At 35.4% G+C, this 22,738-nt stretch overlaps 1 protein-coding gene across 1 annotated transcript; it reads right to left on the reverse strand.

Annotated features, from left to right (window-relative positions):
* Window positions 1–3,257: 3,257 nt before the first annotated feature.
* On the reverse strand, window positions 3,258–5,872 carry LOC306658957 (heat shock 70 kDa protein 4L-like; the record flags this gene model as incomplete). Its single annotated transcript, XM_079136231.1, is given in 4 exon segments — window positions 3,258–4,063; window positions 4,066–4,125; window positions 4,128–4,925; window positions 4,928–5,872. Coding segments are annotated over 4 exon segments (2,571 nt in total). The 5' UTR covers window positions 5,835–5,872.
* Window positions 5,873–22,738: the final 16,866 nt, after the last annotated feature.

Raw genomic sequence — 22,738 nt, forward strand, 5'->3', positions numbered from 1 at the left:
CATTCAAATGGAAACATTCACATTCTTAAATCTTAATTATCCTAATAATATAAAAGTCTGATGGGTATAGGGAGGCATGTGTATAAGAAAATACATTGAAGAATGACAAAATAATTTATTTTTATTCCATATTATAAGAATAGAATCAGCTGAAAAGATAGTATTTGGATAAAATCCAGCATTTGAGTATTGCTCTAGAAATGACAAATCTCAAGAACACATGAAGGAGAAGACACATTGAACAAAAATCTATCATTGTTATGCATAAATATTAAACAATTTTACTGGCATAATATTTGACATGTTGGTATTATTAAAAGATGTACAAAATATCTTTGGTTGAATTTACTTAAGGCAACCCAGAAGCTTCAGGTAATTTTGTTACTCAATGAAGCTGTAACATTTTTCCTACTTTCTGGATTTAATGAAATTTCATCCAAAAAAAAAAAAAAGACAGAAAAAAAAGATGATCAAGTGACAAAAAATAAGATGAGATTTAACAAAGATCCTGAGAGTAATTGTTATACAGATGCATATTTGTGATTGTAATTTTATTTTCTTTTCATGCTGACCTTCTATGCTTTTAACTTCTCAAACAGATTGTCTCACTGTTACTTAATATGATATCTGAGTACATTTTGACTGGGAAATTACTTAGTCCTTTCCTTGGCCAAAATGACTTCCCTTTGTTTTGTAAGTTTTTGTTATGCTCTGTCTCAGTTTCTCATCGTCTATAATTTCAGGATTAAACATGTCAATTTTATCAAAAACTGTATGTGGTTTAAGATTTACCTTGCTACTAGCTAACAAATTAGCCTTCTCAAATTTCATGGACATTGATAGAAGATGAAAAATTTACAGGTCAGTGGCAAAGAGGTTTGAATACTCACAAAATGCCATGTATGATAGGTACAAGTTAGAAATGTTACCTTCTGTGCCTAAGTCCCACAGGGATGACACAGAGTGGTGCAGATAGCAGATTCCCATGCAATGATGTTGCCTCACAGCTGAGTAGTCCAGAGGCTAGTAAAGCCTCAGATTCTTTAATGAATTTACATATTCCAAATTTGCCCCACAGGGAGACCTTGTACAAATTATGTAAGATAGCAAAAGAAAAAAAAATCTCATCTTTTCTCCAGAGGCATGTTCTCTTACAAATGTATTTTTAAAATTATTTATTTATTTATTTTTTACAGATTGCATTTTGCTCCTCTTCTCTCACTGCTCACCCCCAACCCCCATTATATATCATCATCCACTTATCAGAAAAATATTTGGCCTTTGGTTTTTTGGGATTGGCTTATTTCACTTAGAATGATATTCTCGAATTCCATCCATTATTTGCAATTGCCATAATATTATTATTCTTTATGGTTGAATAATATTCCATTGTGTATACATACCACAGTTTCTTTATCCATTCCTCTGTTGAAGGGTATCTGGGTTGGTTCCACAATCTAGCTATTGTGAATTGAGCTGCTATAAACATTGAAGTGTTACCGTAGTATGCTAATTTTAAGTCCTTTGGGTATAAACCGAGGAGTGGGATAACTAGGTCAAAAGCTGGGTCCATTCGAAGTTTTCTGAGAATACTTCAAACTGTTTTGAGAGTGGTTGCCCCAATTTGCAACTCCACCAGCAATATGAAAGTGTGCCTTTTTACCCACATCCATGCCAACATCTATTATTGTTTGTGTTCTTGATAATAGCCATTCTAATTGGATTAAGATGAAGCTTAGAGCTGTTCTAATTTGCATTTCTCTAATTACTAGATATGTTGAACACTTTTTCATATATTTATTAATCACCTGTATGTCTTCTTGTGTAAAGTGTCTGTCCAATTCCTTGGTCCATTTATTGATCGGTTTCTTTGTATTTTTGGTGTAAAGTTGTGTAAGTCCTTAATAAATTTTGGAGATAAGTGCTCTATCTGAAGAGCATGTGGAAAAAGATTTTAAGGATTTTCTCCCACTCTGTAGGCTCTGTTTTCACATTATTGATTGCATTCTTTGCTGAGAAAATGCTTTTAAGTTTGAGTCCATCCCATTTATTCTTGATTTGAATTTTTGTGCTTTGGGAATCTTGTTAAGGAAGTCTGATCCTAGGCCAACATGATGAAGATTTGGATGTACTTTGTCTTCTATTTGTTGCAGGGGCTCTAGTCTAATTCCTAAGTCCTTGATCAATTTTGAGTTGAGTTTTGTGCACAAGAGATAGAGGTTTAATTTCATTTTACTGCATATGGATCTCCAGTTTTCCCAGCACCATTCGTTGAATAGTCTATCTTTTCTCCATGGCTCCTTTGTCTAGTATGAGGTGACTATATTTACATGGGTTCCTCTCTGTGTCTTCTGTTCTGTACCATTGGTCTGCCTGCATATTTTGGTGCCAATACCATGCCAGTTTTGTTACTATTGCTTTGTAGTATAATTTAAGGTCTGGTATTGTGATACATACTGCTTCACTTTTCCTGCTCAGGATTGTTTTGGCTATTTGAGTTCTCTTATTCTTCCAGAAGAAGTTTATGATTGCTTTCTCTATTTCTTTTTTTTTTAATCACATCATATCATATTACACTATGTAACATTATATAGTTTGCCTAATGATATGTAACACAGTTAAGTTTATTACAAGCATTATTTCCTAAGTCTTATGGTATAAGTGCTCCTTTTCAGTATTACTGCTTATTTAATAGTGTTTATATTGTAACATTCAGTAAATCAATGATAATATAATAATGCAATGCATTGTGCCATTTCTCCCTACCCTGTGTTAAGGTATTAACAAAATCAATTAAGAAAACCAACACAACTATTAAAACTGAAACGAGGTACCAACATCACAGATGCGTGTCTGAGTAGGTCAACAGCATTTTACCCATAAGATAATTTCATCAAAAAGGCTTCTGTTTTTAAGCTAGTATTATTTCAGCAGCAGCAGGTCCTCAGGACAAGTAAATCAAAAGTTTCAGGTGAAAACACAGATTCTAAGAAAATATCAATGCACATTGCTAACTAAAGAGGCAAATTGCTGGTGTCACTTTAACATAAAATTGTGCATTTTCTCTTTCCACATGTGACTTAGTTCATTTATTTGATGACAAAAAAACTGGAGTTCTTGTGGTATACCAATGAGATGGACTAATTTGTTGAGAAACCTCTTATTTGTTTTAATATTTAAATTATAACAACACAATAACTAGAAAAAGGCCAGTACCCTCAGTGGCTTTAAACCACATCAACTTTTGCTTTTCAAAATTACAATGCAGTTAAATCTATGCTTCTGCAACAATAGTGCAATACAGTATCCTTTCCTGAATAAAGAAAGTGAGGTTTAGATAGACTGTTGCCAATTACATACCGATCCTGCATTGTTGCATCTGGTTTAGTTTCAGTTCCACCCTGTTCATCCATTGGTCCGTTATGTTCACTATTAGCTTTTGTTTTGTCTTCAGCCACTTCTACTTTTGGTTTAGGTTTATAAATGATGGGGTTACAGAAATTATTGAGTTCCTTAGACTTTGCAACAATTTCTGACACTTTAACCACAGGATCTTGAGTGAGACTTAATTTATTCTGTGCATTCATCTTAGTATTCAGCCAAATCATGGCATCGCTGATATATTTTTCAACTTTTTCCATTTCAGCAGGATCCAAATGATCATATCTTTCATCCTTGTTTCTATAGGCTTCTATCACTTTCATGACAAGTTGAATCTTTTTTCCCAAGTCATTTAAAGCTTTTGGTCTCTCTTCATGTTCCATATACTTCATTTGAATAGGCTGGCCATATTTCTTTAGTTCATGAAGCTTATCCACATAAACTTGTTTAGGTTGGTCCTCTCCTTCTTCATAAAGCCAATTTTCTGTGTCTTCCAGGATTGCAGACAGTTTACTCATGTCTTCTGGAGTGATGTATTTTTCATAGACAGTGCCCAGTCTGTCTCTAAAATCATATACATATTCTTTGACCGCATTCTTAGCATCATTTCTTTCCTTCTCTAACTTATCCTGCATTATCATCTTCCCCTCATTTTCAATGTAGCTGTTGAGAAGATCTTGCCCAGCTGTCTACAAAGGGTACTCTGGATAGGTAGATCAACACTCTTGACTTTTCCCTTTTTATGGTCTGATTTAATTGTTCTTGTTTTTCTAAGGGTGTTGTCTTTGTTTTGGCTCCTGTATGATCAATTTCCTCTTCTGGGGTGTGTTCAGCATGAACTTTTTGATGAATTCCTTCTTCTTGGTCAACCTGCAGTTTATCCACATCATCTTTGTTTTCATTCTTAAATGCAGCGTCTCTTTCCATAGGAGAATCACTGTGGTCTCCTTCCAAATTCTGCTTCTCAATTACTGATGCACTAGCCACACTGAAGATTCCATGGATGTTAATATGAACTTTAACTTTCACTTTGGAACTATCACCATCAGACTGTGGAAAAACATTCTGAATAGTGAAGATCCCAATTCTTGGATCAGGATAAGGCATTTCATGCAAATTAGTATAAAATGCTTCTAGCTCAAATGGCTCCTTCTTGTGGAAAGTAATGACTTTTGAGAATGGGGCAGGATGGTTCTTACAAAATACTTCACATTCCCCAGTTCCATCTTCAAAAGAGGTCTTCCACCTTAATGTGATTGAATAGGGAACCAAGTCTGTTATAGAAAATTTATGCACTTTAAATGCTGGTGAAAGAATTACACACTGTAATGCGCATCCTCTTGCAACAGCTTCATCAGCATTTAGGGTGGTGCTGATGTCCTTAAGGAAGAACTTCATGATCTGTTCTTTCACTGCAGGAATCTGCGTTGCTCCCCCTACAATTTCTATACTACTTATGTCTTCCCGTTGTAAGTTAGCTTTTTCCATTACTGCTTTTAAAGTTGGTTCAACCCTGGCAAAGAGGGGAGCACATAGTTGTTCAGAGTCCTGTTCATTTTACTAGAAACATCAAGGTCATTCATGAAACATTCAATGTTCAACGGAAGATTGGATGCATTTGCACTCATTAGCTTCTTGAGTTTTTCACATTCCTGACACAAATGTAACAAGGCCTGAGAGTTTTCTTTTACATTTAACTTATATTTGGTCTTGAACTCATCACAGAAGTAGTCTACTAAAGCCTCATCAAAGTTCCTGCCACCCAAATATGGGTCAAATGTAGTAGCCAAGACTTTAAGTTTTCCTTTGTTAAAAGCACAAACCGAGACCTGATAGGCAGAATGTCCCATATCAATAAATACTACATTTCTTGGTTTCTCATCTAACGGGGAAAGATCCTGTTTATAAATTCCATATGCTAGTGCAGCTGCAGTAGTTTCGTTCATCAACCTTAAGCAATTTAAGCCTGCAACCTGAGCTGCAGCCATCACATATCTTCTCTCAGCACCAGTGAAAAAGCTAGGAATTGAAATCACATAGTCAGCCACTGGTTTCTTCAGGGCATTTTCTGAAGTTTCTTTAAGCTTGGTCAACAGCATGCCAGTAACTTGCTCAACTGCAAAAGGCCTGTCTTCTAGATATCGCACCTTGACTCCAGCACTTCCATTAGGCATCTTTTGCAGTTCATAAGGAAGCCTGATTCTTTCAGTTTGCACAATGGGATCATCAAAAGTTCGCCCATGAAGTTTTTTGAAGCCATGAATTGTATTTCTTATATTTGTGACTATCTGGCTCTTAGCTGCATTTCCAATGGCTCGAGTTCTTGTTCCCAAAGATATACAGGCCGGGGTGCACCTGTCGCTGTACTCGTTGGCGATGGTCTCGAATGCCGCCGCTCCTGCCACGGCGATGTAGCAGTTGAGGAAGCCGAGGTGGATGCCCACCCCCGACATCCCGCCGCCTGAAGGTCGCGGCGCGGGCGCCGGGTCCTCGGCTGGGCAGTTGCTGCCGGGGCTGGGATTCAGTGCCTGCGAGTCCCTAAGGAGCTGCAGTGCTCAGGGTGAAAGGGGAGAAAAGGTGGATTCCAGGAGGAGGCGCGGAGCCGCCATCGCGGTCTTAGCTACTGAGAGCAAAGAGCGAAGACAGGCGCGGGTTGAAGGCCTGCTTTCTCTATTTCTATGAGGAATGTCATTGGGATTTTAATTGTAATTTCATTGAATCTGTATAGCACCTTTGGTAGTATGGCCATTTTGACAATATTAATTCTGCCTATCCAAGAACATGGGAGACCTTTCCACCTTCTAAGGTTTTCACTAATTACTTTCTTTAGTGTCCTGTAGTTTTCATTGTGGAGGTCTTTCACCTCTTTTGTTAAATTGATTCCCAAGTATATTTTTTCCTGAGGCTATTGTGAATGGAGTGGTTTTCATAATTTCTCTTTTAGAGGGTTCATCACTTATGAATAGAAATGCATTAGATTTATGTGTATTGATTTTATATCCTGCTACTTTGCTGAATTCATTTATGAGTTTTATTAGTTTTCTAATGGAGTTTTTTTTGGATCCCCTAAATATAGAATTATGTCATTGGCAAATAGTTACAGCTTGAGTTCTTCTTTCCCTATTTGTATCCCTTTAATTTCTTTGGTCTGTCTAATTGCTCTGGCTAGTGTTTCAAGGATGATGTTGAATAGAAATGGTGAAAGAGGTCATCCCTGTCTTGTTCCAGTTTTTAGGGGGAATGCTTTCAGTTTTTCTCTATTAAGAATGATGTTGGCTGTGGGCTTCAATAGATAGCCTTTAAAATGTTGAGGTATGCTCCTACCATTCCTATTTTTCTAGTGTTTTAAGCATGAAGTGGTGCTGTATTTTATCTAATGTTTTCTCAGCATCTATTGAAATAATCACATGACTCTTAACTTTAAGTCTACTGATGTGATGAATTACATTTATTGATTTCTGGATGTTGAACCAACCTTACATCCCTGGGATAAACCCCACTGTGGCCCCGGGGCCCAGGGTTATGCCATGTGCATCCAAAGATGGCGACTGGCAGAGAGCAAACGGTGTTCTAAATATGCATGGAGAAAGGCAGAACGTGTTTACAATTGGCTGTATAATAATCCGTTCAGCTGCCTAGCATATGGACAGATATACTTTGTATGTATGCTCCAGCAAGTGACTGCTTGACCTTTAACAGGATTGGATGGACATATCTGGTTACACTTGCTTATGCATGAGACTGCTTATATATTAAGGGTGTTATTGGAATAAAGAAGAAGCTGCTTCATGAACTTCTGAAGAGTACGTGTCTTTTGTCCCGCTGGTCGGGCAGAAAGCACGAGAAGCAGTTTTCTGTAAGCGGAGCTGCTTGGAGCCGCCAGGCAAAGAAGCCGAGGTCTTTTAGTGAGAGTGGCGCGAGCTGCTTGAAGCAGCCAGCCGGCAAACAGCAGAGGCTCTCCACACCCCACTTGATCATTGTGGACTATCTTTGGTATATATATATTTTTAATTTTAATTTATTTTTATTGTAAACAAATGGGATACATGTTGTTTCTGTTTGTACATGGAGTAACAGCATACCATTTGCGTAATCATACATTTCCATAGGGTAATGATGTTTGATTCATTGTTATTTTTTCCTTCCCCCCGACACCCCCACTCCTTTTTCCCCTCTGTACAGTCCCTCCTTCCTCCATTCTTGCCCCCCTCCAACTCCCCATTATGTGTCATCATCAACTTATCAGCGAGATCATTCATCCTTTGGTTTTTTGAGATTGGCTTATCTCACTTAGTATGATATTCTCCAATTTCATCCATTGGCCTGCAAATTCCATAATTTTATTATTCTTTATAGCTGAGTAATATTCCATTGTGTATATATACCATAGTTTCTTTATCCATTCATCAATTGAAGGACATCTAAGTTGGTTCCACAATTTGGCTATGGTGAATTGAGCAGCTATGAACATTGATGTGGCTGTATCTCTGTAGTATGCTGATTTTAAGTCCTTTGGAATAGGCTGAGGAGTGGGATAGCTGGGTCAAATGGTGGATCCATTCCAAGTTTTCTGAGGAATCTCCACACTGCTTTCCAGAGTGGCTGCACTAATTTGCAGTCCCACCAGCAATGTATGAGTGTACCTTTTTCCCCACATCCTCGCCAACACCTATTGTTGCTTGTGTTCTTGATAATCACCATTCTAATTGGGGTGAGATGGAATCTTAGTGTAGTTTTGATTTGCATTTCTCTTATTACTAGAGATGGTGAACATTTTTTCATATGTTGTTGATTGCTTGTAGATCTTCTTCTGTGAAGCATCTGTTCATATCCTTAGCCCATTTGTTGATTGGATTATTTGTATTCTTGGTGTAGAGTTTTTTGAGTTCTTTATATATTCTGGAAATTAGTGCTCTATCTGAAGTATGAGTGGTAAAGATTTTCTCCCACTCTGTAGGCTCTCTCTTCACATTGCTGATAGTTTCCTTTGCTGAGAGAAAGCTATTTAGTTTGAATCTATCCCAGTTATTGATTCTTGCTTTTATTTCTTGTGCTATGGGAGTCCTGTTAAGGAAATCTGATCCTAAGCCAACAAGTTGAAGATTTGGACCTACTTTTTCTTCTATAAGGTGCAAGGTCTCTGATCTGATTTCAAGGTCCTTGATCCATTGTGTGTTGATTTTTGTGCAGATTTTTGTGAGAGATAGGGGTTTAGTTTCATTCTTTTGCATATGGATTTCCAGTTTTCCCAGCACCATTTGTTGAAGAGGCTATCTTTTCTCCATTGCATATTTTTGGCCCCTTTGTCTAGTATGAGAAAATTGTATTTATTTGAGTTTGTGTCCATGTCCTCTATTCTGTACCATTGATCTACCTGTCTATTTTGGGGCCAATACCATGCTGTTTTTTTTTACTATTGCTTTGTAGTATACTTGAAATTCTGGATTTGTGATACCCCCTGTTTCATTCTTCCTCCTAAGAATTGCTTTAGCTATTCTGAGTTTCTTATTCTTCCAGATGAATTTCATGAGTGCTTGCTCTATTTCTGTAAGGTACATCATTGGGATTTTAATTGGAATTGCATTGAATCTGTATAGCGCTTTTGGTAGTATGGCCATTTTGACAATATTAATTCTGCCTATCCAAGAACATGGGAGATCTTTCCATCTTCTAAGGTCTTCCTCAATTTCTTTCTTCAGTGTTTTGTAGTTTTTATTGTAGAGATCTTTTACCTCTTTGGTTAGATTGATTCCCAAGTATTTTATTTTTTTTTTTTTGAGGCTATTGCAAATGGAGTTGTTTTCCTCATTTCTCTTTCAGATGTTTCATTGCTTGCATATAAAAATGCTTTAGATTTATGTGTGTTGATTTTATAGCCTGCTGTTTTGCTGAATTCATTGAGGAGGTCTAGAAGTTTTCTGGAGGAGTTTTTTGGATCCTCTAAATATAGAATCATGTCATCAGCGATAATGACAGCTTAAGTTCCTCTTTTCCTATTTGTATCCCTTTAATTTCTTTAGTCAGCCTAATTGCTCTGGCTAGAGTTTCGAGGACAATGTTGAATAGAAGTGGTGAAAGAGACATCACTGTCTTGTTCCCATTTTTAAAGGGAATGGTTTTAGTTTTTCTCCATTAAGAATGATGTTGACCATGGGCTTCACACAAATAACCTTTACGGTGTTCAGGTATGTTCCTACTATCCCTACTTTTTTCTAGTGTTTTGAGCATGAAGCGGTGTTGTATTTTGTAGAACGTTTTTCTGCACCAATTGAAATAACCATATGATTCTTATCCTTAAGTCTATTGACATGATGGATTACGTTTATTGATTTATGGATGTTAAACCATCTTTGCATTCCAGGGATGAACCCCACTTGATCATGGTGCACAATTTTCTTAATATGTTTTTGGATACGTTTTGTTAAGGATCTTTGCATGTATATTCATCAAGAATATTGGCCTAAAATTTTCTTTCCTTGATGTGTCTTTTCCTGGATTGGGTATGAGGGTGATATTAGCTTCATTGAATGAGTTTGGTAGGGTACCCTCCATTTCTATTTCCTGGAACAGTTTGAGAAGTATTGTAATGAGTTTTTCTTTGAAGGTCTTGTAGAACTTGGCTGAGAATCCATCTGGTCCTGGGCTTTTCTTGGATGGTAGATTTTTTTTAATGGCTTCTTCTATTTCATTGCTTGATATTGATCTGTTTAAATTGTGTATGTCCTCCTGGTTCTGTTTGGGAGGAGCATATGTCTCTAGAAATTTGTCAATGTCTTCGGTAGTTTCTATTTTGTTGGAATACAGATTTTCAAAGTAGTTTCTCTTTATGTTATGTATCTCGTGGACTATCTTTTAAATATATTTTTGTATGATTTTGTCCCATAGGAAGACATTGTACTAATTATACAGGATAACAAAAAAAGAAAAAAGAAAAAGAAAAAAAAAATCTCATCTTCGCTCCAGAGGCATTTTCTCTGTCCTACCAACTTGTTATTATTTCAGCATCTCTGAAGAGACAGTCTGGAGCAAAGGTTATCAATGTTTGAAAAGGCATTATAAATAATTTTTAGTAACATTTGTCTCTCTTCCTAATCCATGTACATCTATTGTTTTTCCTACTGTTTGAGCTTTATGTGATTGTTATACAGCTTTTGTCCTCATTTCTTTCAGTATTGAACTGGTATTTTATGTTAGTATGCATTTTCAGTTTTCATCTTTTTTGCCATTCATCTGTTTTATCATCTGTAGTTTAAGGCAAAATTCTAGATAATGTATATAGAGATATGGACTTCACTCATTTCTCTTGTGTTTTGTATTTGCCAACAAATTATCACAAAGTTAATGCCTAAAACATTTCGTGATTCAGAAAGTCAAAAGTGTGGACAAGCAAAAACTGAGCTCCTGGGTGTTTTGTTCTGTCTTTTAATGCTAAAGCCTGGGTTAAATTCTCATCTGGCTGCATTGGGAAAGAATTTGCTTTGAAGATCACACAAATTGTTGACAGAATTCAATTATTTGTGTCTCATTAGAATGAGGTTTTTATTTCTTTTATAATTGTCAACTGGAAGCCTATCACAATCTCTAGACACTACTCCCAGTTAATTCTCAACAGATACCCTCTGTTTTCAAAGTCAGCAATAGAATCTCACTCTTATTACTTGAACAGCCTTCATTTTACTGCATTTCAATAGGTTTGTATTGCTACATAAGAAAGGATCAACAATGTTGCAGTTTAAAACAAGACACACCTATTATCTTAAAGTGCTATATGTCAGAAATCTGGCTGGGTAAGGATGAGATCTCTGCTCAGGGCATAAAAAGGGTAAACACAAGGTACTGTCCTTGTGTTGCTATAACAAAATACCTGAGGTTGGGTGCTTTATGAATATAAAAAGATTTGTTTAGGTTATTAGTTCTCAAGAGCATGGTATTGCTATCCTGGTGAGGGTCCTACTGAATATGTCACAACATGGTGGAGGAGCAGAAAGTGTCATTTATAGAAAGGATCAAGCATGTGAATTAGTCTCACTTTTAATAACCTGTTCTGATGAAAATTTAAATTTTCCTGAAAAATCCAACCTACTCTTGGAGAGCAGAATTAATACAATTATGATGGTGGGGTCCCCAGGACCTCATTACCTCCCATTATACCCCAAAATCATTTCTTTGGGGGAATTAAGCCTTGACATGAAGTTGTTGTTGTTTTTGTTGTTGTTGTTGTTGGTGGTGGTACTGGAAATTGAACCAAGGGATGCTTAATCACTGAACAACATCCCCAGCCCATCTATTTTTTTTTTTTTTTTTGTTTTGAGACAGGGTCTTGCTAAGTTGCTTAGGGTCTTGGTAAATTGCCGAGGCTGGCTGTGAACTTGCAATCCTGCTGCCTCAGTCTTCCAAATCACTGAGATTACAGCTGTGCACTACTGCACCTGGCTCAATATGAGTTTTTTTGTTTTGTTTTGTTTTGGTTTTTGCCTTTTGTCAGACCTCTTTTTTCATGTTATAAGAACAGATATAAATCTAGAAAATATTTTATCCCAGGTTATAATCCTCTGCATTTCTTTCACAGTGTTTTTAGTAAACAAATGTTTTAAATTTTAAAAAATCCAACTAATTATTTTTGCTTATAATTTGTGCTTTTTTGTCCTATTTAAAAATATTTGCTATTCTTAGAAATGTACATATTTTATATACCTCCAATTTTTCTCATAGGTTTCTAATAGAATTTTAATAACTTTGACCCTTTTTATGGTATGAAATGTTTTTTTATTGGTCTTTATAGTCATACATGACAGAAGAATACATTTTGATGTAATTATAAAAGCATGGAATATAATTTGTTTTATTACAGTTCCAAGTACTTCCCCTCTCCTTTCCTCCCCTTCTTTCCTCCCCCTGTTCCCTTCCTTTTACTCTACTGATCTTTCTGCTATTTACTTATTTTTTTATTATTACTTATTTTATTTTTAATTTTGATTCAATTCATTTATCTGTTTGTATACGGAGTTGGAATGTTTGCATAATCATATATGTACATAGGGTAATGATGTTTTTCTCATTCTATTATCTTTCCTTCCCCCCAAGTCACTCCCCACCCCTCATTTTCTTCTATATAACCCATCCTTCCTCCATTCTAGCCTCCCCCCATTATGTATCATCATTCACTTATCAAAGAAATCATTCAGTCTTTGGTTGTTTGGGATTGGTTTATTTCACCTAGCATGATATTCTCCAACTCCATCCATTTGCCTGCAAATGCCATAATTTTATTCTTCATGGCTGAATAATATTCCATTGTGTATATATACCAGAGTTTCTTTATACATTCATCTGTCGAAGGGCATCTAGTTTGGTTTCACAATCTAGCTATTGTGAATTGAGCTGCTATAAACATTGATGTAGCTGTGTCACTGTAGTATGCTGGTTTTAAGTTCTCTGGGTATAGGCCAAGGAGTGGGATAGCTGTGTCAAATGGTGCTTCCATTCTGAGTTTTCTAAGGAATCTCTATACTGTTTTCCAGAGTGGTTTCACCAATTTGCAACTGACCAGGAATGTGCGAGTGTACTTTTTCCCCACATCCTCGCCAACACCTATTGTTGCTTGTATTCTTGATAATAGACATTCTAACTGGAGTGTGATGAAATCTTAGTGTAGTTTTGATTTGCATTTCTCTCATCACTAGAGATATTTAACATTTTTTCATATATCTGTTGATTGCTAGTAGATTTTCTTCTGTGAAGTGTCTGCACATTTCCTTAGCCCATTTATTGATTGGGTTATTTGTGTTCTTGGTGGAAGGTTTTTTGAGTTCTTTATAGATTCTGGAGATTAGTGGTCTATCTGAAGTGTGTGTGGCAAAGATATTCTCCCACTCTGTAGGCTTTCTCTTTACATTGTTGATTTTTTCCTCTGCTGTGAAAAATTTTTTAGTTTGAATCTATCCCAATTAGTGATTCCTGCTTTATTTCTTGTGCTTTTGGAGTCATGTTAAGGAAGTCTGGTCTTAAGCCAACAGGATGAAGATTTTGACCTACTTTTTCTTCTATTATGTACAGGGTCTGTGGTCTAATTCCTAAGTTAATTCATTTTAGTTGAGTTTTGTGCAGGGTAAGAGGTAAAGGGTTTAGTTTCATTTTGCTTCATATGGATTTCCAGTTTTCCTAGCCCCATTTGTTGAACAGGCTTAATTTTCCCCATTGTATATTTTTGGCACCTTTGTCTAGTATGAGATAACTGTATTTATGTGGATTTGTTTCTGTGTCCTCTATTATGTACCATTGATCTATCTGTCTATTTTGGGGCCAATACCATGCCGTTTTTGTTACTGTTGCCCTGTAGTTACAGTTGAAGTACTGATATTGTGGTACCACCTGCTTCACTCTTCCTGCTAAGGATTGCTTTAGCTATTCTCGTTCTCTTATTCTTACAAATGAATTTCATGATTGCTTTCTCTATTTCTATGAGGTACATTGGGATTTTAATTGTAATTTCATTGAATCTGTCTAGTGCTTTTTGTAGAATGCACATTTTGATAATATTAATTCTGCCTATCTAAGAACATGGGATATCTTTCAATCCTCTAAAGTTTTTGTTAATTTCTTTCTTTAGGGTTCTGTAGTTTTCATTGTAGAGGACTTTCACCTCTTCTGTTAGATTGATTCCCAAGTATTTTATTTTTTTGAGGCAAATGTGAATGGGGTAGTTTTTCTGATTTCTCTATCAAAGGCTTCATCATTTGTGAATAAAAAATGCATTAGATTTATGTGTATTGTTTTTATATCCTGCTACTTTGCTGAATTCATTTATGAGTTCTAAGAGTTTTCTGGTGGAGTTTTTTGGGTCCTCTAAATATAGAATCATGTCATTGGCAAACAGCGATATTTTAAGTTCCTCTTTTTCTATTTGTATCCTTAGAGTTTCAAGGATGATGTTGAGTAGAAGTGGTGAAAGAGGGCATCCCTACATTGTTTCAGTTTTTAGGGAGAATGCTTTCAGTTTTTCTCCATTTAAAATATGTTGACTGTGGTCTTTGCATAGATAGCATTTACAATGTTGAGGTATGTTCCTACCATTCCTATTTTTCCTAGTGTTTTGAGCATGAAGTCATGCTCTATTTTATCAAATGCTTTTTCTGCATCTATTGAAATAATCATGATTCTTAACTTTAAGTCTGTTGATGTGGTGAATTACATTTATTGATTTCCAGATGATGAACCAAACTCGCATCCCTGGGAAGAAACCCATTTGATCAGGGTGTACTGCCTTTTAAATATGTTTTGTATGCAATTTGCCAAAATTTTGTTAAGAATTTTTGCATCTAGGTTCATCAGGGATATTGGTTTAAAGTTTTCTTTACTTGATGTGTCTTTTTTCTGGCTTTGGTTTGAGGGTGATACTAGCTTCATAGAATGAGTTTAGAAGGGTTCCCTCCTTTTCTGTTTCATGGAATACTTTGAGGAGTATTGGAATGAGTTCTTCTTTATAGGTCTTATAGAACTCGGCTGAGAATCCATCTGGTCCCAGACTTTTTGTGGTTGGTTGGTTGGTAGTATTTTGATGGCTTCTTCTGTTTCATTGTTTGAAATTGATCTGTTTAAATTGTCTCCTCCAGATTAAGCTTGGATGGATCATATATCTGCAGAAACTTGTTGATATCTTCAAAATTGTCTATTTTGTTGGAGTATAGATTTTCAAAGTAGTTTTTAATTATGTTTTGTATTTCAATAGTGTCTGTCATGATATTTCCTTTTTTATAACCAAATTCAGTAATTTGAGTTTCCTCTCTCCTTCTGTTCATTTGTGTGGCTAAGGGTTTATCAATTTTATTTATTTTTTCAAAGAACAAGCTTTTGTTTTGTCAATATTTTGAATTGTTTCTTTTGTTTCAATGTCATTGATTTCAGCTCTGATTTTAATTATTTCCTGTCTTCTGCTGCTTTTGGTGTTGATCTGTTCTTCTTTTTCTAGGGCTTTGAGCTGTAATGTTAGGTCATTTATTTGTTGACTTTTTCTTCTTTTATTGAATGTGCTCCATACAATGAATTTTCCTCTTAGTACTGCTTTCAAAGCATCTCAGAGATTTTGATATGTTGTATCATTGTTCTTGTTTACCTCTAAGAATTTTTTATCCCTCCCCTGAAGTCTTCTGTTATCTGTGCACTATTCAATAGAGCATTATTTAGTCTCCAGCTGTTGGAGTAGTTTCTATTTTTCATTTTATCATTGATTTCTAATATCATTCCATTTTGATCTGATAGGATGCAAGGTAGTATCTCTACCTTTTTATATTTGCTAAGTGTAGCTTTAAGCCATAACCTATGATCTATTTTAGAGAAGGATCCATGTGCTTTTGAGAAGACAGTGTATTCGTTCATCAGTGGATGGAATATTCTATATATGTCTGTTAAGTCTAAATTATTGATTGTGTTATTGAGTTCTATGGTTTCTTGTTCAATTTTTGTTTGGAAGATAAGACCAATGGTGAGAGAGGTGTGTTAAAGTATATCTAATATTATTGTGTTGTGGTCTATTTGGTTCCTGGAGTTGAGAAGGATTTATTTGATGTATATAGATGTACCATTGTTTGGGGCATGAATATTTATGATTGTTATATCTTGCTGATTTATGCTTCCCTTAAGCAGTATGAAATGTACTTCTTTATCCCTTTTGATTAACTTAGGTGTGAAGTACACTTTATCTGATATGAGGATGGAAACCCCCGCTTTTTTACTGAGTCTGTGTGCATGGTATGTTTTTTACCCATCTTTTCACCTTTAGTTTGTAGGTATCTTTTTCTATGAGATGAATCTTTTGAAGGCAACATACTGTTGGGTCTTTCTTTGTAATCCAATCTGCCAATCTCTGCCTTTTCATTGATGAGTTTAGGCCATTAACATTGAGGGTTATTACTGAAATGTGACTTGTATTCCTGATTATTTTGCCTTTTTTTTTTTTTTTTTTTTTGGTTTTTAACTTGACTTGGTTTCTCCTTTGATTGGCTTTTCCTGTAGGGTAATTCCTCTCTTTGCTGACTTCTGTTAAAACATTTTTTAAACTATACCCAAAAGTGTCAGACAGACAGAAAGACACACACACACACAGAGAAAGAGAACACCAGTTTAAATACCTGTAAATTTCAAAAGAACATTCCAATGCTAGATAATTAAAATTAATTTCCTTAATTTCCTAGAAACTAGTTTAACTAAGACTATTCCTGTTCTCTATTGGAGGTTATATGCATAGTTAGCTTACTTTCCCCAGGTGAGGAAAAGAGGATGCTGACCATTTGATCTCTTACTAAAATTTGTCTTCTCTTAATTGTTAGGTTTTTTGCTAGGCAATGAAGAAATTTCTATTTTAAGTCAAGTTGTAAGTTTGGATTATTCTGAGGACACAATTTATTTGATAATTTGAGAGTGGTTTGTGTCTTAAAGTAACCAGTGTAACAGGATTTATCTTAGCATGAGCATTAAACATGTGTCTTACCAATTTTATCCAGTAAATGAGAAAAATCTAGTGCTACTGACCATTGTCAAATAGATGGAAAGAAGCCATCATATATTCCCATGGTCATGTTCCAAAAGTTGAGCTTTTTAAATGTAATAGTTATATATTATTACTACATTAAGCCTATACCAGCTTGGCCAAAGCATACCACATTTAGTATAATAGATTTATAAGAAATCATTTTATTTTTCTACTAACTACTTGGCAAATCTCCTATATAAACCCTCTCTGCACTGATTTTTTTAAAAATAATTTTATTGCTAGATTTCATGCCAGTCACTTGAGATTATTCAAACCATGTCATTTCAGTTCTAAAATCCACTCTTGTTCATTTATAAATCCCATCAAAAGCAACTCTCCTTCCTTCTGTTTTAGTCTAAATAGAGCATCAACTTCAGCAGCTTGCAGTCTTAAGAGGGGATTAGAATGGGGGTTGGATAATTTCTTATTCCCTGACCTATTCTCTTTCCTTTACGTTTTCTTTGCTATTGCACGAGGAACAGAAAGATTGAAAAATGTATCTAAATAACTGGACTTGTTCCCCTGTATAAAAAGAACTAGTTAAACATATTGCATAATGACAAGCTACTAGTGAGTTGTTTTGAGGACCTTATGGTTCCAGCTTTCAGACCTCAAAGGTTCAATTTCTTTTCATCCTCCTGTTTTTCTCAGTCTATTCACTAAACATAAATATGATTCATAACATCAAAATTTTGAATCAGTCAGATTTCCAGCATAGAGTAATGAAAAATTAATGAATTATTTACACACCTCTGTGTTGCATCAGTGTGCCAAAAAGTGATGGCGACCCATCCAGAGAATAATATCTGGAAACTGTTACTACTCCTAGTGCTGCAGAACAAGTCGAAGAAACAGAGTTAATAAATTTCAGTGAAAGTCAGAGTTGTGGAATTATCTAGTTTGGTCTTGGCTTTAGTCATTGAAGAAAGGCTTCTGAACAGGATATGAGGCTTAGGGACAGGATTACAGTTGCTGGCAAAGCAGGTACGGCAGACATTTCTCTCCTCCCACCTTCTTACACCTTACAAATGCTTCTTAAGAGAGAATCCCATGTGGATACCATGGTGTTAGAACCTGTACAAAAAAAGAAATACAATATATCCCAGAGAAAATTGAAAAATGAATCTGGAGCAGTGAACAGAGGCTACATAGCTCTTCATTTTTTGCACATACCATTTATTCACTCATTCACTGGGTAATTTTATTGTTCTTACTTTCATGTTTGCTCACATATTAAAATAAGGTAGACCAAGTCCAGCTTCTTCAAATAATGTGCAATTGACAATGAAGGAAATCTTTATTTGAGCCACATCAAAGAGCAACTGCACTTTCCCCCACCAATATAGTCTCTCTACTTCCTTCATCTCCACATTCATCAGAGGTCTCAGACACTTGGAAAGTCCACAGGTGCAATGCTTAACAGAGAAGGACACTGAAAAGTTCCTAAATTATCATCACAAATGATTATGCCCTCCTATGGGGGAGGAAGATCCCTGCCATTTCCTATCCAAAGTAGAGCATAATAGGAGGAATAACCTTCCTTTAGGAATCAGTACACTCACAAATATTTGATTGACTTCATGCACGTTCCTTATATTAGTTGAGGGATAAAGGGGTGGCATGAATGGTAGCACATTTTTCTTTTCTCAACTGGGACTACTCAGTGAATACTGAAAATTTTTCACCCTTGAGGGTGATTCTCTCTGTTCAGAGTATGGGGAACTTAGCATCCTGTTTTTCATGTAAAATTTTTAGGCACCAGAGAAAGAAAACATTGTATAAAATGCAAAAGATCTATTTTGTATTACTTCAGTAGACATTTGATTAAAATCTGTAGGCCAATATTCTCAACATAGGAGGGCAGAAAAAAGAGAAAGAGGTTGGTGAACTTAGAGCTTTGGACAGAATTGATCTTTACCCAATATGTTGTATTCTATATCATGTGACTCCCTTGCTGTTTCTGTAATCATATAATGGTAAGAGTTTGAGTGCTTTAGAGATTCTCTAAACTAAATATATTTTGAGAGAGAATTTTAGATAGGGAATTAAAAGTTTAAGTTTATGAAATTTCTGATTGATGTAGACCCTTCATTTTTTTTTCCCTTGGGTTAAGTTCCATTTTATTGTATTCTGTTTTTCTTTTTATATATTGCTTGAACTTATTTTCTAATATTTTGTTGAGAATTTTTGTGTCTCAAAGAGTTTTATAGATTAATAGTTATTTCTTCTTTAAATATTTGAGTGAAGTAATCTGGGCCTGGATCATTTTCTCAGAAAATTTTAAACTAAAATTCAATTTCTTGAATGGTTAAAGGACAATTCAAGTTCTCTATTTATTTTTTTTTATTTTTTAATTTTTTAATTTTTTTCATTGTAAACAAATGGGATACATGTTGTTTCTCTGTTTGTACATTGAGTAAAGGCATACCATTTGTGTAATCATAAATTTATATAGGGTAATGTTGTTTGATTCATTCTGTTATTTTTTCCTTCCCCCCACCCCTCCCACCTGTCTCACCCCTCATTCACTCTATACAGTCCTTCCTTCCTCCATTCTTGCCACCCTCCTTAACCCTAAACCTAAACCTAACCCTAACCCTAACCCTCCCACCCCCCCTTATATATCATCATCCACTTATCAGCAAGATCATTCGTCCTTTGGTTTTTTGAGACTGGCTTATCTCACTTAACATGATATTCTCCAATTTCATCCATTTGCCTGCAAATGCCATAATTTTATCATTCTTTATGGCTGAGTAATGTTCCATTGTATGTATGTATATATATATACACACAGTTCCTTTATCCATTCATCAATTGAAAGAAATCTAGGTTGGTTCCACTATCTGGCAATGGTGAATTGAGCAGCAATGAACATTGATGTGGCTATATCTCTGTAGTATGCAAATTTTAAATCCTTTGGGTATAGGCCAAGGAGTGGGATAGCTGGGTCAAGTGGTGGGTCAACTCCAATCTTTCTGAGGAATCTCCATACTGCTTTCCAGAGCAGCTGCACTAATTTGCAACCCCACCAGCAATGTATGAGTGTACCTTTTCCCCCACATCCTTGCCAACACCTATTGTTGCTTGTGTTCTTGATAATTGCCATTCTAATTGGGGTGAGATGGAATCTTAGGGTAGTTTTGATTTGCATTTCTCTTATTACTAGAAATGTTGAACATTTTTTCATATATCTGTTGATTGCTTGTAGATCCTCTTCTTCTGTGAAGTGTCTGTTCATATCCTTAGCCCATTTGTTGATTGGATTATTTGTATTCTTGATGTAGAGTTTTTTGAGTTCTTTATAGATTCTGGAAATTAGTGCTCTATCTGAAGTATGAGTGGCAAAAATTTTCTCTCACTCTGTAGGCTCTCTCTTCACATTACTTATAGTTTCCTTTGCTGAGAGAAAGATTTTTAGTTTGAATCTATCCCAGTTGTTGATTCTTACTTTTATTTCTTGTGCTATGGGAGTCCCATTAAGGAAGTCTGATCCTTAGCTGACCTGTTGAAGATTTGGACCTACTTTTTCTTCTATAAGATGCAGGGTCTCTGGTCTGATTCTGAGGTCCTTGATCCATTTTGAGTTGAGTTTTGTGCAGGGTGAGAGATAGGGGTTTAATTTCATTCTGTTGCATATGGTTTTCCAGTTTTCCCAGCACCATTTGTTGAAGAGGCTATCTTTTCTCCATTGCATATTTTGGCCCCTTTGTCTAGTATGAGAAAATTGTATTTATTGAGGTTTGTGTCCATGTCCTCTATTCTGTACCATTGATCTACCTGTCTATTTTGGTACCAACACCATGCTGTTTTCGTTACTATTGCTTTGTAGTAGAGTTGAAGATCTGGTATTGTGATACCCCCTGCATTGCTCTTTCTGCTAAGGATTGCTTTAGCTATTCTAGGTTTCTTATTCTTCCAGATGAACTTCATATTTGCTTGCTCTATTTCCATAAGGTACATCATTGGGATTTTAATTGGAATTGTACTGAATCAGTATAGCACTTTGGTAGTATGGCCATTTTGACAATATTAATTCTGCCTATCCAAGAACATGGGAGATCATTCCATCTTCTAAGGTTTTCCAATTCTAAGGTTTTCTTTAATTTTTTTCTTTAGTGTTGTGTAGTTCTCATTGTAGAGGTCTTTCACCTCATTTGTGAGATTGATTCCCAAGTATTTTATTTTTTTCTATGCAATTGTGAATGGGGTAGTTTTCCTAACTTGTCTTTCTGAAGATTCATCACTTGTGTATAAAAATGCATTGGATTTATGAGCATTGATCTTGTAACCTGCTACTTTACTGAATTGACTTATGAGTTCTAAAAGTTTTCTGGTGGAATTTCCAGGTTCCTCTAAATATATAATCATCTAATCAATGAACACAGACAGTTTGAATTCTTCCTTTCCTATTCATATCCGTTTAATTTCCTTGGTTTGTCTAATTGCTCTGGCTAGACTTTCAAGGACGATGTTGAATAGAAGTGGTGAAAGAGGGCATCCCTGGCTTGTTCCATTTTTATGGGGAATGCTTTCAGTTTTTCACTATTTAGAGTGATATTAGCCATGGGCTTAGTGTTGATGGCCTTTACATTGTTAAGGAATATTCCCACTATCCCTATTTTTTCTAGTGTTTTGAGCATGAAGGGATGCTGTATTTTATCGAATGCTTTTTCTGCATCTATCAGAATAATCATGTGATTCTTAATTTTAAGTCTGTTGATATGGTGAATGACATTTACAGATTTCCGGATGTTGAACCAACCTTGCATCCCTGGGATAAAACCCACTTGATCATGGTGCACTATCTTTTTAATATATTTTTGTATACAATTTGATAAAATTTTGTTGAGAATTTTTGCGTCGATGTTCATTAAGGATATTGGTTTGAAATTTTCTTTCCTCGATGTGTCTCTGTCTGGTTTAGGTATCAGGGTGATATTGGCTTCATAAATGATTTTGGGAGGATTCCCTCATCTTTTATTTCATGGAATACTTTCAGGAGTATTGGAATGAGCTCTTCTTTAAAGGTTTTGTACAACTCGGCTGAGAACCCATCTGGTCCCGGACTTTTATTTCTTGTTAGGCTTTTGATGACCTCTTCTATTTCATTGCCTGAAATTGATTTATTTAAGTTTTGTATGTCCTCCTTGTTCAGTTTAGGTAATTCATATGTCTCTAGAAACTTGTTGATGTCTTCGAGGTTTTCTGTTTTGTTGGAATATAGATTTTCAAAATAGCTTGTAATTATGTTTTGTATTTCACTCGTGTCTGTTGTGATATTTCCTTGTTCATTCCGAATTTTAGTAATTTGATTTTTCTCCCTCTTTCTCTTTATTAGTGTGGCTAAGGGTTTATCAATTTTGTTTATTTTTTCAAAGAACCAACTATTTATTTTGTTAATTTTTCTGATTTTTTCTTTTATTTCAATTTCATTGATTTCAGCTCTGATTTTAACTATTTCCTGTCTTCTATTACTTTTGGTGTTGGTCTGCTCTTCTTTTTCTAGGGTTTGAGCTGTAGTGTTAAGTTGTTTATTTGTTGATTTCTACTTCTTTTGTTGAATGCACCCCATGAAACAAATCTTCCTCTAAGTACTGCTTTCATAGTGTCCCAGTGGTTTTGATATGATGTGTCTTTGTTCTTGTTTACTTCTAAGAATTTTTTTATTTCCCTCCTGATGTCTTCTGTTATCTATTCATCATATAATGGTGTATTGTTTAATCTCAAGGTATTGGAGAAGTTTCTGTTTTTATTCTATCATTTATTTCTAATTTCAATCCACTATGATCTGACAGAAAACAGCTGTGTAGCATAAATAATGTTCTA

The sequence above is a fragment of the Sciurus vulgaris genome (genome assembly GCF_902686455.1).
Source record: "Sciurus vulgaris genome assembly, chromosome: 4".
NCBI classification, from domain to species: domain Eukaryota; kingdom Metazoa; phylum Chordata; class Mammalia; order Rodentia; family Sciuridae; genus Sciurus; species Sciurus vulgaris.